We start from the raw sequence: 13,942 nt of genomic DNA on the forward strand, positions 1-13,942 counted from the left end.
AGTGTACTAAAATTTGAGATTTCTTGTCAACACACAGACGATCATGATATATAGAATAATACAATGTTTAACAAATGCCCCCTTTTTCGTGGGATCCTGTACTTGATATTAGAGTTCATTACTCTTATATATCTTGATAAAACAAATTTTCCCCCTTTTTTTTGTTTCCCTCAACATTTTATTGCAGGAAGCATTTGCTATTTGCAACACTAATACTTAAACATTAGTTACAATATATAATTGAAAAGAAAATGAAATGGGGTTTGATGTCCGATTTTCTGCTCCAACTGGGTAAATGAAGACGGGCGAACACCATACATTGTGCTAGGAGGGAAATTTTGCCAAGACAGCAGCTCAAAGGCCTACTTTTACATTGAATTTCAACTGCTGAGGGTTCTTTTAGGTGCACGCCAATGTGTACACCTCGTTTTTTTTGTTCCATTCAAACGACTATACATTGTCACTTGCCAGGCCCTCCGTCCTGTACTACTGACACGGGGGAACCATCCAGAAAATCCAGATGAATTTTCTTGGTCAAAACCAAACCTCCAGGTTTACTGAGCCACCATGGATCCCATAATTTATAAGTCTAAAGCATAGGCCTGAGAAAGGCGTAACAAATTGATTTATAAACTTACCTTGTTGGCACCAGGTAAAAGATGAAGTTTAACATATGGATCTGATAGACCATTAGAATCCATTGCTTTTAATCCCTAAAACCAAAATAAACAATCATATTGTTACAAAGCATACAGATAAAAACCAGAAAACGATTTATCATTATGATAAATATTTTCATATTTCCGAATGTCACATCTTTAACGTACTGCCAATGGTATACACAGGACCTTTTTTTGTCCCATCCGACCAACCTGGCACTATGATGGCCAACACCAGGATAGAACCCAGACCTCTTGGTTGGTAAGCCAGATACTCATCGAGTCACCAAAAGTCTTGAGTTACTTAGTTAATAAATTTGATTTAAATTCCAATAATAAAAAGATTATATATGATATTTGCACACAAAACTAAATAAAACCAAACTTACCCTAGCTCTGACTATTGTACAGTATAAGGCGTTATTAACGGAATCATATAATAAAGAAAATTCTAAGCAACCAAGAGATGCTGAAAAATATCAATTAAAATAATAATTACTAGTAGTCACATTTCATTAACAGTGTTTTACACTATAAATTTATTAACAATACTAGAATCCTTACAACTGTCTTGTCCAATGAAAAACTGCAAAGACAAATAAAATACAGCAAATTTCTATTCAATTAAAATAGTTTGTTTCGCTTCTTTTTAAATGCATACTTCAAGATCCTCTACCAAGTGGGGCTACCAGGGTTAGCTGACCCCATGTGTTCTATATATAAAGGGAAAAATTCAAACAAAACCAATACCATGGCAATAAGTTACAAATGGACAGATTGTCAAATTATATTGTAACATCATGAGCGAACTTAACTAGTTCTTATCAGTACTGTAGAAGTAGACATAAAACCCTTTGTTGTTTCAATATATGCAAAACCGTTACGTGGGTATATTAATGATATAAGTTGAACTATGGATGATATTATCACCAAATAAGAAATGAAATGGGGTTTAACCTCCTATTGTTATGTACCAATTTTGCCAAGACAGAGGCACTATGGCTTATTCTTATATCAAATTCCAACTGTCAAGAGTTCTTTTACATACATGACAGTGTACAAGGGACCTCGGTTTTTCGACCCATCCAAACAACTATAGGCTGTTCCTTGCCAGGCCCTCTGTCCTGCGCCACTGACATGGAGGAATCATGTGGGAAATTCCTGATGAAATTTCTCAGCAAACACTGGGATCAAACACAGGACCTCCTGGTTAGTGAGCCAACTTCTTACTCAACGAACCATCGTGGCTCCCACACCAAGTACAAACAATTATGATAGATCTGTATCATTAAAAAAAGCAGAAACATCTATCTACTGTGCCACGTTAACTTACTTCCACTATCACTATCAGGTGATGAAACAATCTCTTCATCATCTTGATGTTTATTATACTGGTTTATAGCCACATCTATATTATCATGTTCATCATCATATCGTGTACTACCAGCAACACTTACACCATGTGATCTTGTAGAACCATCTCGGCTAAAACCTTAAACAGACAAAACCATTCATCACTTGCTGTCTATTTACAAGTATACATAAAATAACAATAATTCTGATGCTGTCTAGTGTACCTATTCCATAAAAAAAGATAAAATTTGATACAAAATCCAGAGCAAGTTCTAGATAAGAAACCACTACGAACTGAGCCTCAAGCTTTAAAGTCAAAATGTGAATGGCAAGAAAACTTTTTGAAATTGAAATGCAGTAGGGCCCTTCGCTATATTGTCTTGAGTAAACTGTCCTGTATTGCGTTCACATTTTTAATATTTTATCAAATGTAATGTAAATGGGGGAAAATCTCTGCAATTTGTTATCTATAAATTCTCCATTTCCTTAGGGTTCTCCTATGACCCAAACCAGCGGTACCCTACCAATTCGACTACAGTTTATAACAACAGGTTATAGAGTCTGGTGGGTTTTATTATCCCTACTTATATATCCTCTCCATAGATAAAATAGATTCTTCCATAAAAACATCCCATTTCCACCACAGCTTAGAACGATTATACGGTCTAGATTCTTCCATTAAAAACAATATCGAAACAAACAAAAATAATGGAAAAGTGATTCATATAGTAATCGTATAAAAAAAGTAATTTACAAACATAGAAAACAAAAAAATGATCAAAAAGTTCTTTACATATAGATAGAAACACACAAAAAATAGGTTAAAAAGTAATTTACATGAATTATACGGCACTAGTATTCCTAATAGAATATTTACATAGTACTAGTAGTCCAACCAAATTATTTAAAAACTCTATTTAAAAATGTTTTCCGGTATCGTGTTCACAAACTTTAAATGCCATAAATGTGCCTGGAAAATTAAATCTGCAAAACGCGGGTTATATAAAAACACTTCCAGATCCTAGGGTAGTAAAGACAAGTAAAACGAAATTTTGAACTATAAAAATCGAAGCGAAATAGGATCTGTGTTTTAATCAGATTGAACATGTTAAAAACTTAAGATCAAGAAAATTTTAAAATTAAGAATTTTCCTTATACCCTAATGAACAATCCCATCAAGTTTTAAAATTTTTCGTCAAGAGCCTTGTTCCGTACAGTGTTCATATAATTCAAAGTAAACAGTGAGATTACTGTGTGATTTGCGATCCCAACATTCTGATTCTAACAGCGTTCTTCATTCTGAACAAATATATGGAGACGACAAAATGTCCACATTTCTCTATTTAAACCAAAGGAAAAACACCCAAAGCAACAAAATTTTTCTATTGTTCACTCTATCTGGAGTGATATTTCGAAATTCTGTGAATGAGTATCTATTATATGATTTGGATAAAAATAAGTTCAAACTCTGATTCTAATACTAAATATTTTTTTTCTGGGATTCTAAACTCAATTTTAGCTCTATATCCTGCATTGATTTTACTTTGGTCAGGTTAGTTGATATGAATTATTATTACACAAAGATGAATTTTAACTGTGAATTCAAAACTTAAAGATGATTTATGTAAGATTTAGATAAAGAGCTGGTCGTTATTGCTATAATAGTTCAAAAATAGATAATTAAAACTTGATATATTGAAAATTTCAGTTAAATTACATTATTCTGAGCAAAGATATAGTATTTGGAGTTTTGATAATTATCGTCTAGAGAGTTGATTATGGTCTTGTCATGTTAATAAATGTCTAATTAATGATTTATATAACATTTGAAGACAAAAGAAAGACCTACAATAGGCAGATTTATCTATTACATAATGAATCTTTAAATACCCATTCAATATACCATCTATCATAGACATGCAATCAAATAGAATTGGTTTTACCAAGACTCAAAATAAAATCAATAAAATCAATATAGTCAGATCAATACTAATTTTAGCATTCAAATTTGATCATTTCACATTCCATGATGAATAGTTCAAGAATAATAAAATTTACAACCTAATAATATAAAAAAACACAACAGAAACGACATAGAAAGCTGACTATAGGACCATATTTAATACTACAAAATATCAATTTAAAAAGAAAAATAGAAAATAATAATTCAATATGTTCAGAAGAAAATGTTATTTATTCATATACCTACTAGATATATTATATTTTCCTGATAAGCAATGATGGCAAATTTATGGAGAAACTCATCTGATGTGAAATGTTACCATATGTGTGGTGTTATACCAGTTCATTTAAGTAAAGTGACTTGGCATTATATTTTTACCATAAGTAAATCAAAGGACCAATATAATTCTCTGCATAGATCTGTGTTTTTTGACAAACATATTTGAATTAATGGAATGATTTCAATTCAAAGCCATTTTTCTCTTAAAATTTGTTATGCATGACAAAATGTCCAGCTGAGTAAATTCAAGTCTAAATTTGTAATCGCCACTTGTCTGAGGTCTTGAAATATAACATTTTTCATAACATAATTGGTGTAACATAGAAAAAACAAACAAGCTACAAAGTCTAATTAAAGTAACAGGTAGCATGCAATATTTGTAAATCTGGGTTATCAAATATAGTTAACAGAATCTTCATCCCAAGTATGATTTATTTGTAATGCATAAAATATCTGGCTAATTTCAAAATATAAAACCTACAAAATATGAAGTCTTATTTGTTTGCTCTCTCTGTTCAGTTTATTAATGAATTGCTTTAACTATTAGGATCTTTAATTTGATGTGATATTTGATTAATTAGGTTTATGTGATGATATGATTAACTTCCGAGTTATCAGAAGAAGGTATGTTTACACTTGTTTCATTTCTCCCTTAAATGAACATTGGTTATGTCAACACTGGCTTAGTCTACAAATTTTAATTCAAATACAGAAAAACACCCATCTAGCAAAATAAATTAAACCAACACTTTCATTTCTTGACAAACTACAAGAGGACAAAAGGTCATATTCGTTTAAATATAAATCTGAGAAAATTAATTAGTTTTAGATTAATTAATTAATATTTCATTTAAAGTTATGATCTATACAGGGATCAGCTCTTTTTAATCAATGATGTTTGCATTTATCATTAGATTTTATGTGATTTTTAATCAAATATATTGGACATCAGAAAATTTGTAATCTACAGGGATATTGAGGCATATAATTAATTGCACTGCTTATCTGCTGAACTCTCTTCTATTCAATATATATGGGATTTTTTTCTTTCATTATGTTTAGCATGTCATTAATATATAATTCTGACAATGCCGCGGAAAAAAATTAAGTCAGATTTTAAGGATAAAAATTATGGATTGGGTCAAGGCTTAGTATTTCTGACAATGTTTAATACATAATTCTGACAATGCCTCGGAAAAAAATTAAGCCAGATTTTAAGGATAAAAATTATGGATTGGGTCAAAGCTTAGTATTTCTGACACCATTTCTATAAATGCTACCGCCTTTATTTCTCATAGTATTTTCTCTTGATGAAAAGTGTTTTCTGTATACAACTAAAAATGAAACTGGATTTTTTAAAATAAAGACAGCAACAAGAATAGGTTGCCAGGCACCAAAAAATCCAACCACAAGTAGCTTTGCGATCCCCTCAATATATAAAAAGAAAGCAGTTCAGAAAGCAATTGCATAAATTTAATATTCCAATTGACTTGTGTAATTCATGAAGCCTCAAAATGTCTTGAAGGTTTAACCAAGTGTAGAAAACTTCAAATAACATCATCTTCTTTAATTAAGAAAGTTGACATTATTTTTGTTCTTAATTACCCCGCCAAAAATAATAAAAGACCTCTAGAGGGCTAACATGATTTCGCATAACTCTGTTAGTTTTAAATTAAAATGATTGGAAATCAATATGACACTTCCTTTTTATAAGAAATTCCAAAACATCAAATTGTTGTAACAAGATTATTTTATTGGCATTCATTTTACTCCTTGAACCAACTAAAAGATGTAAACACTTTCAGCCATAGATTGATAGATCTTAAATTTTACATACAATCTATGGTCATTTGAACATACCAGTCAAAGAATGTACCCCCATCCACCATTTTACCAACAGGACAAAATCTCTGAGGTGCTAGTACCTCTTTTAACATAAAAACAGAGAAACTTTGTTTAAGCCCTAATTAATGGTAAATTTTCTGTTGAGACCTTAAATCTACTCAATTAAACCATAGTACCTTTGTTTAAGCCCTAATTAATGGTATAATTAATTTTCTCAAATTTGAATACAATATCTGTTGAGGAGACCTTAATTCTATCCAATTAAAACGTACATTAGGAATTTCATTTGAATAGACAGATGGAAGACAGGTCTGGATTTATATTCCTGAAGTTTTTGTCTAAAGCTAACAAGATTGTGTCTTATCTGTCCTTATTTTAAGCTTCTAGCCATACACAATCCAGTCTATTATCACGTCTGAGATCAATAGAGACAGACAACCAGGAAATGAAGTCTTGTATTTAATTACTGAACATAATTAAACAATTTAATTGAATATAGACGACAGCAGGCGATTAAAGACAACCGTTGTCTACGTGATTAAAAAGAACAAATTGAAAGGGGAGATTTGAATACCGCACCGGTTTTATATTAACATTCTCTTTTAATAATATTTCTTTACAAATTACTATACTTAAAGGAACAATATAGATTTTCAGATCATACACGTCAAAAAGTAGTCAGATCAAAAATTATTTAAATCAATCAATACATCAGGTCTGGCCATCTAAATTTAAATTGCTTGATTTTGGTTTTAAGGCATCATCTTTTTTTGTCTTTGAACATCAGTCAGGTACTTAAAAATAACCTTTTTTCTATTGATGAACAACAACATTCAGATGACATCTAACTTAGGATTTATTCTTATTTCAATCATCCAGATATCGATAACATCTAAAGAATACTCTTCAGCCATCATTTTTCAGTCCTTAATGTCATTAAATTTAAATAAGGACAATGGCTATTCAGGTGCGTTGAGGCTTTGAAATTGTTAATCGATCATTTATTACCGTAACTGTAAAAGGATGGGAAAACTGATATGGATATCTCAGATTAAAATTTATGTTTGAGAGTTTGAGAATAACAAAATAAATTATTTGTGATCCTAAAAAGGAACCATTTAAAAGTATCAAATATTAGAAGATTGATAAAATGAGGAAACCTTAGACCACAAGTTAATCTAATATCAGACATTTTTCATCTTAGCTACATTTAAGCTATTTGTAGACATGTAACTGGAGACCCTGATGTCTTGACATACAAATGTAGAAATAGAATGTCTCCATTTTCTTCTTAAAATAACTACATGTAGTATGATTTCTCAACATGAGTTTAGTGTAAACTGTTGTCTGAATATAATATTTTATGGATTATCTTCTCTACTTGACACAATCTACAGAGAGAGGGGGAAAGGGTTTAACATCCACTCGACACAAACTAAGTCATTTCAGGACTAACATATGGTTCAATTTTATTTAATGACATGCTTGCACATAGGGGTCTTTACCATTGGGTAGAAACTGGAGGACACAGAAAAAACCCACAAGGTTAGGCAGAACATTCAAATAAATTAAACTTTAACCAGACTACATAGGAAGAAACCAAAAATATGACACAACTATTTTTCCTAATTAAAAATTCAAAATAGTGTAAATTTAAGAAACAAAATTCTGTAATCATACTCACTATTTAATCTTAACAACATATAGCAGTAGTACATGTATTATATATATTGCCCAGAGGAACAACCAAACAGAGAAATGAGGTTTAACATCCACTTGACACAAACCAGGTCATTTTGGAACCAGGCTAGTTGACTCAACGACAGGCCTTATGATACAGCCCGCACGTGCTAACCTTTTAGCCATCCAACCCCCCCCCCTCCCCGAAGTGAAAGAGAGAAATGGGGTTAAGGGATTTAACTTTTAACTTTCACTTGACACAACTGGGTCATTTCAGGACTAACATATGGTACAATTTTAGTTCAATAATTCGCCTGCGCATAGCGCCTTTTAGTGGTGGAAGGATATTGGAGAAACCCACAAGGTTAGACAGAGCAAACAAATATATGACACTTTAACCAGATTACACAGGAAGAAACCAAAAAATATGACACAACTATTTTTCCTAGCTAAAACTTCTATATAGTGTAAATTTAAGGGGTTAAATCTCTTTGCTTTAGGTCAGAATAAAGTACTAAATCGGGTTGATCTGACATGTTATTTAGATTATTAATAAGTCATGTTTTACTTTTATTTACTATTTACATTTTGTGGCTTACAGTGTCAACAATGGAACAGTTAAATCCAAACACTGGCTTTATCTTTGGATATAAAATTGTCAACGAAACGAAGCGAAATCAAGAATTTTATTTTCAACCCAAATTAAAAAAGTTCAGTTATCTTAATTTTTTTTTAAATTACTTGTATGATTCTCAATTCAATAAGCTTTTAAATTAAAAACAATTTTTTTTGCATGTAGTCTCACCCCTTAAAGCTATAATCCTATAGAATGGCCTTTATGCTACAATTTACTAAAGAAACTAAGTTTAGCATCAATTATTTGCTTGGAAGCTAAATTGAGATCGTCCTCTAATTTTCGATTTTAAATCTAAATTTGAGGGATGTGGTCAAATGATATTATATCTAGAATGAGAATTGAGTTTTAAGTCCTAAATCAAAACTTGTGGACAATATTGTGATAAGGTAATTGACTGATTGATTGCTATGCAACTAGATGGAAAATTGTGCGGTGGTTTAACAGAAGCGGAGGAACCAACACCAGATTTACAAGGTACTCATCAAACGGAGCACAAATCTAACCAGATAAACTTGATTTCTCACTGTCAGTTTCGTCGTGATAGTCGTCACCGCGACTACTCTCTGTTGCACTCAGTTGTCCGGCTCCACCATAATTGCCACTTGTTATACTTGTCTTACTGTCAGCTAAATTATGTGTTCCATACAGATGACTACTTCTTGAACTACCAATACTTATATTATCACTTTCTGTAATATAAATAATTAAAACAATGGTTATCTAGGTTAACATGTAATTAGTAATAACAGGCAGCTACCTGTATGGATAACATTAACAAGGTTTATTAAGTGCAACTCTCGCGTTATCAAACAATGGTGAGAGTACTCTCATAGAAATGTTGCAGTTAATAAATCTAGTGAATGTTATTATATATTGCTTTCACTAAAGATATTATTTATTCTAAAGATGCATTGTATAAGATTTAGATAAAGAGCTGATTGTTTTCGCTAAAATAGTTAAAAGAATAGATAATGAAAAGAACTAATATATTGAAAATTTCAGTCACATTGCTTCACTCTGAGCCTTATTATCATTGTTAGAAGAATAGTGTAGCCTTGATTGTCATTGCTACCATTGTTACGATAATTAACAAAGTCTTGATTATCTATTCTTAAGGTAACCGCATCAACAGCACAACGTATTTGAATCTATTGAAAATCTAGACTATACAATGGCATTGAGGGTTGATTTTGGACTTGGTACCGGTAAGTTAATTAATGTCTAATTAATAATTGATATATAATTTAAGGCCTAACGAAAGCAGATTTAGCTCTTGCATAATGCCTGTTTAAGTAAAATTCACTAAAGTAATTTAACACAAAATGAATTGGCAAAATTCTTAATAACAAATCAAATTTTTAAAGAAATATAAATGCAATATGATTTTTTATCTTATATTGAAGCATGGGAGAGAAAACAATCAATTGGATTGCTATAATCATATAATTAATCATGCAGAAATGCCAGAAACCCAAATTATACATTACTACATGGTCTAACTAAAGCACATGTTTTATCATAAGAAAAGGGTGGGGGCTGGTTCAGATGCAGTTTGTTTTAAATATATTATACAGAGACTATGTGCTATGACACATAGTCTATGGATCTCAATATCAAACTTAACGAAGCTCTATAATGGTTAACTGTAAACCTAAGTTTATGTTATTTACAAGATTTATTAGAAATTAAAATTAGATCCTATATTTTGTCAAACAACTTCTTTATCTGTTTTCTTTGAAATCTAATTTACCATTTTGATTGGTCAAAATCTTTCTTGCCCAAGCCAAAGTGTCTGATCATTGTCTAATTGAAAGGTCAGGTTTTTAAACACAAACTTGTTACATCTCAATGTTGTGTAAATGTTTACAATACAAAAAATATCGGAAACAAAAGTTAGGTCTAATTTTATATGACCTTTTGGTTTGCTTTATTCTATTCAAATATAAGATGGCTATCTTTTTTGAAATATCTGATTTTCTGATAAACGAGTTGATTATAAAAAGCAGTTGATTGGTTTCCAGCACAGCACAATATTTTTCCTTGATAATTAATTTAATTTTTTTCTAAAACTCATTTATATGCACCCACCTGATTCAGCACCACGTTTGTTTTTATGTTTAGAGTTAAAATTAACTTCATCTTCGGAGCTACTGGAGGAGTCTTGTTCACTGCTTTCACCATAGCTGGCTAGAAAACAGAATAATAAATTACATTACAGCATGGCATTTCACAATCTATGTAAACATCAGCAAATCATAATACATTTCTTTTCCCCAAGCACTTTATTTTTTATAATATAATGATCTATTTTTTTAATCTCATTTCAAATAATATGATTAATAATAGTGTGACACATTTTTTCCTTAATCTGTTGAATAAACTGAAATGAAACAAAATGGGCTCATACCATACAGTATGCTACATGTATGAGGGACAATTTGCCCAGACAGTGGCACTTCAGCTTACACTTATTTCAATCAAGCTGAATAAGGTGATGAATTTAAATTGTTGAATAATAAATTGTAACCACCTGTACCTGTACTGGTACTCCCCCTTCCCCGATGCCAGGCTGGTGATGGTCCACCTGGTCTTACCCTCCGTGACCCCTGTGTCTGTATTCGACCCCTAGCTTGGTATTTGGCACAGTCTGTTTTTTTCTCGGGGATAACATAGCGTGGAATGGCTTTAAAAAACCAGGCACCAGATCGTTTCCAAACCTGAAAATAGAAAAGGACAAGCAATATGTCTAGGTTAATGGGTACAGATATATATATGTCCACAAATATTAAATCTTTTAAATGTCATTAAGAGCCATTCCATGAGAAAACCATGCAAAAGGTTCAAAGGTGGGGGGCGGCCGAGTGAGTTCATATTCACAGGGTTGGGTCGACCCACTGAGTCGATTCCCAGCCGAAATCGTCGATTTTAGAAATCAACAGTTTCTGAGATACAGTCCGATTACGTTTTTCGGCCGATTTTCGTCATTATCAGGTCAAATTTTGACCATTTTTGTCACATTTCTACAGCCGTTAATGGCGAACTAGTTTTTGGTTGGTGATGATAGTCGGGGTCTCAATGCAACCTACCATATTATAAAGGTCACCCAGTGCAATCTCTCTTCCCGTAGGTGTCAAGAGACTACACAAGATACTATCTGCAGGAATCCTGAATTGTACCCTTTTTCAAATGCGATAACTCCACTGGAGCAGGGTTTGCGATAAAAATGAAAATCATTTTATTTGCAGCTTGACCAGTTTAAACAACATAAAAAATAAAATCGTCAGCTAACCTGCAACAGGATAACAATTTGTGTCGAAAGTTACCAAAAACTTCAGTTCAAACACCTCCCCAGCTACGTAAAATAGTAATAGGTTTTTGTGTAAAATCCCTGTTTCTGTGTTTTTGTCAAAGTGACCACAGATATATGCCAAAATGACGGTAGAGACCATGTATTTCTCAAACAAATTTCAGCCCAAAAACGTAATCAGGCTTTATCTCAGAAACGGTTAATTTTGGCTGGGGAGTAGACTCAATAAGTCGACCAAACCTTATGAATATGAACTCAATCAGCCTATCCCCACCTTCAAACCTAATGCATGATATTGCATGGTTTTCTTGTGGAATGACTCTTTATTACATTACCATTACTGTTTGAATGTAATCATTACTATAACTTTTTCATTTTAGCATATAATTAATGAGCGTTATCGTTTTCTTTGATAGTATTTAATTACTATAACCCGTTATTTATGACCTGTTCCCATGTGACGAATAACTACTTTTACACCTAAAAGCCTCTACAATTGTGTGCCCATAATTTTCCAATCTAAAATACCCTATCTCTATCTTTTGCCTTTGTTTAAAAATTCTGTATTGATTAGTCATAACAAATACTTGGCTTATCTATAAAAAAAAAGAGTTTTTCTGGACAATTACAAATGAGTGTGTACTGAGCGTTCTTCAACAGTGATAATGAATGACTCGTTTCTAGCAATAAAACTTCAGCATAACGATCTGAGTTTCATTAACGGCCATCCCACCACTCTATATAAGTAGCGATACTATAATCGATAGTCTGCTATGAGCTATTTATTATCTGGTTCTCCTCCAACATAATATATCTCATTAATCATCATATAATCCTGTTAGTTCATTATTCCACGTAACACAACCTATTATATAAGATGATTGAGCAATCGTTAAACGTTCCATTACATTGTAAAGTACGTCTGGTTTTACTCTACGTCTACACAATAACGCAGAAACAGCCTTGGTTATAAAACGAGACCAGGCCCCGAATTCACAAAGCATTCTCAGATTTAAGTTAAGAATTTACTCAAAATTGTTCACCTTATTTGAACTAAAATATAGCCCTTTATAAAACTTTTGTTGTTTTAATGTATCAAATACATGAATAAGAAACTATGTGCAAAGTTTTGTGCTTCTGGATCAAAGATATGTCTCATAAACAGTGATTGGAAGTTGAGTAAATTCTTAAGTCTGAGAATTCATTGTGAACTCGGGGCCCGGATATTGATATACTATTCACACTGATCCATGCAACGTAGATCATTAGAACCTAAAATGCATTAGATGGCACCTTCTTTGTGTTCCGATGTCAAACTTGGCATATGTAACACTATCGTAGTGATAATAGAGATCAGTTTAGTAAATATATGATTTATTTACAGCAGGTATATAAAACAACTGTTACATACATACAACATGAACTAAACTACATCAGAACTAGACTACGACAGGAACACATATAACTATATTAAATCCACCATTCTGCCCCTCTGCCAAGGCAGTGGCTGAACTCGGGTGAGTCCATATGCCGGTCTCTCTGTCTCTGCTCGTCTCTAGTCGTGTTTGGTCGTCTGCTCTTCTCTGTCAATCTGCCTAACTGTCAATAAACTCCTGATTATACACTGCCGGAGAATAGATAAGACACATGGTCATACATGCAATTGTCCCTTTTATCTCGTCATGGCATGCTTACTGACCAGTGCATATTCCTTTGAAGTCATGTGGAGCTTGTACACAGATCACATGTAGTTTGTAAATGACATATGGGATAAATTACATGTTTAATTAGATCATAGCCAGTCCGTGCCTTAACAGAAGTTTATACAGAGTTGAAAAGTCAATATCATATAATATCAAAAAACAAGCAGAGGTCATAAAGTTCTAAGCATCTAAATGATCGTTCAATTTGATGAAAGTTATAGAGTACTTTGTCACACATACTGTTGCATCTTCCACAGAACATTTTACAAGTTGAACTCACTCTAGCTTTTTAAAGGGAGTCACAGTGGCTAAGTGGGTAAGACTCTGGCTCACTAGGCTGGGGGTCGCGGGTTCATGCCCGGTGTTGGCCGAGAAAGTTCATCAGGAGTTTTGTCTACAACTACAATATTTTGGAGGACACAAGCCGACATTAAAACCCTATTGTGTCATAACGTGTCACTATACTGCCAATCATATCCGAGATTTTCATGGTGGGTCCTTAACCCCATGTAGGTG

At 32.5% G+C, this 13,942-nt stretch overlaps 1 protein-coding gene across 6 annotated transcripts in view; it reads right to left on the reverse strand.

Moving 5' to 3' along the window:
• The window catches only part of LOC126823728 (double C2-like domain-containing protein beta), a 65,137-nt gene that overhangs the window by 12,464 nt on the left and 38,731 nt on the right, over positions 1 to 13,942 (reverse strand). For 4 of the 6 annotated variants that reach the window (XM_050552694.2, XM_050552697.2, XM_050552696.2 and 1 more), the window contains exons 6-11: positions 10,947 to 11,133; positions 10,505 to 10,603; positions 8,920 to 9,105; positions 1,993 to 2,151; positions 1,049 to 1,128; positions 639 to 713 (exon numbers count right to left, since the gene is read on the reverse strand). In XM_050552694.2, coding sequence (XP_050408651.1) covers positions 639 to 713; positions 1,049 to 1,128; positions 1,993 to 2,151; positions 8,920 to 9,105; positions 10,505 to 10,603; positions 10,947 to 11,133 — 786 coding nt within the window. The remainder of the gene's footprint in view (positions 1 to 638; positions 714 to 1,048; positions 1,129 to 1,992; positions 2,152 to 8,919; positions 9,106 to 10,504; positions 10,604 to 10,946; positions 11,134 to 13,942) is intronic. The other 2 variants (XM_050552698.2, XM_050552699.2) reach the window with 2 other exon arrangements.

This window comes from Patella vulgata, chromosome 6 (genome assembly GCF_932274485.2).
Source record: "Patella vulgata chromosome 6, xgPatVulg1.2, whole genome shotgun sequence".
NCBI classification, from domain to species: Eukaryota; Metazoa; Mollusca; class Gastropoda; family Patellidae; genus Patella; species Patella vulgata.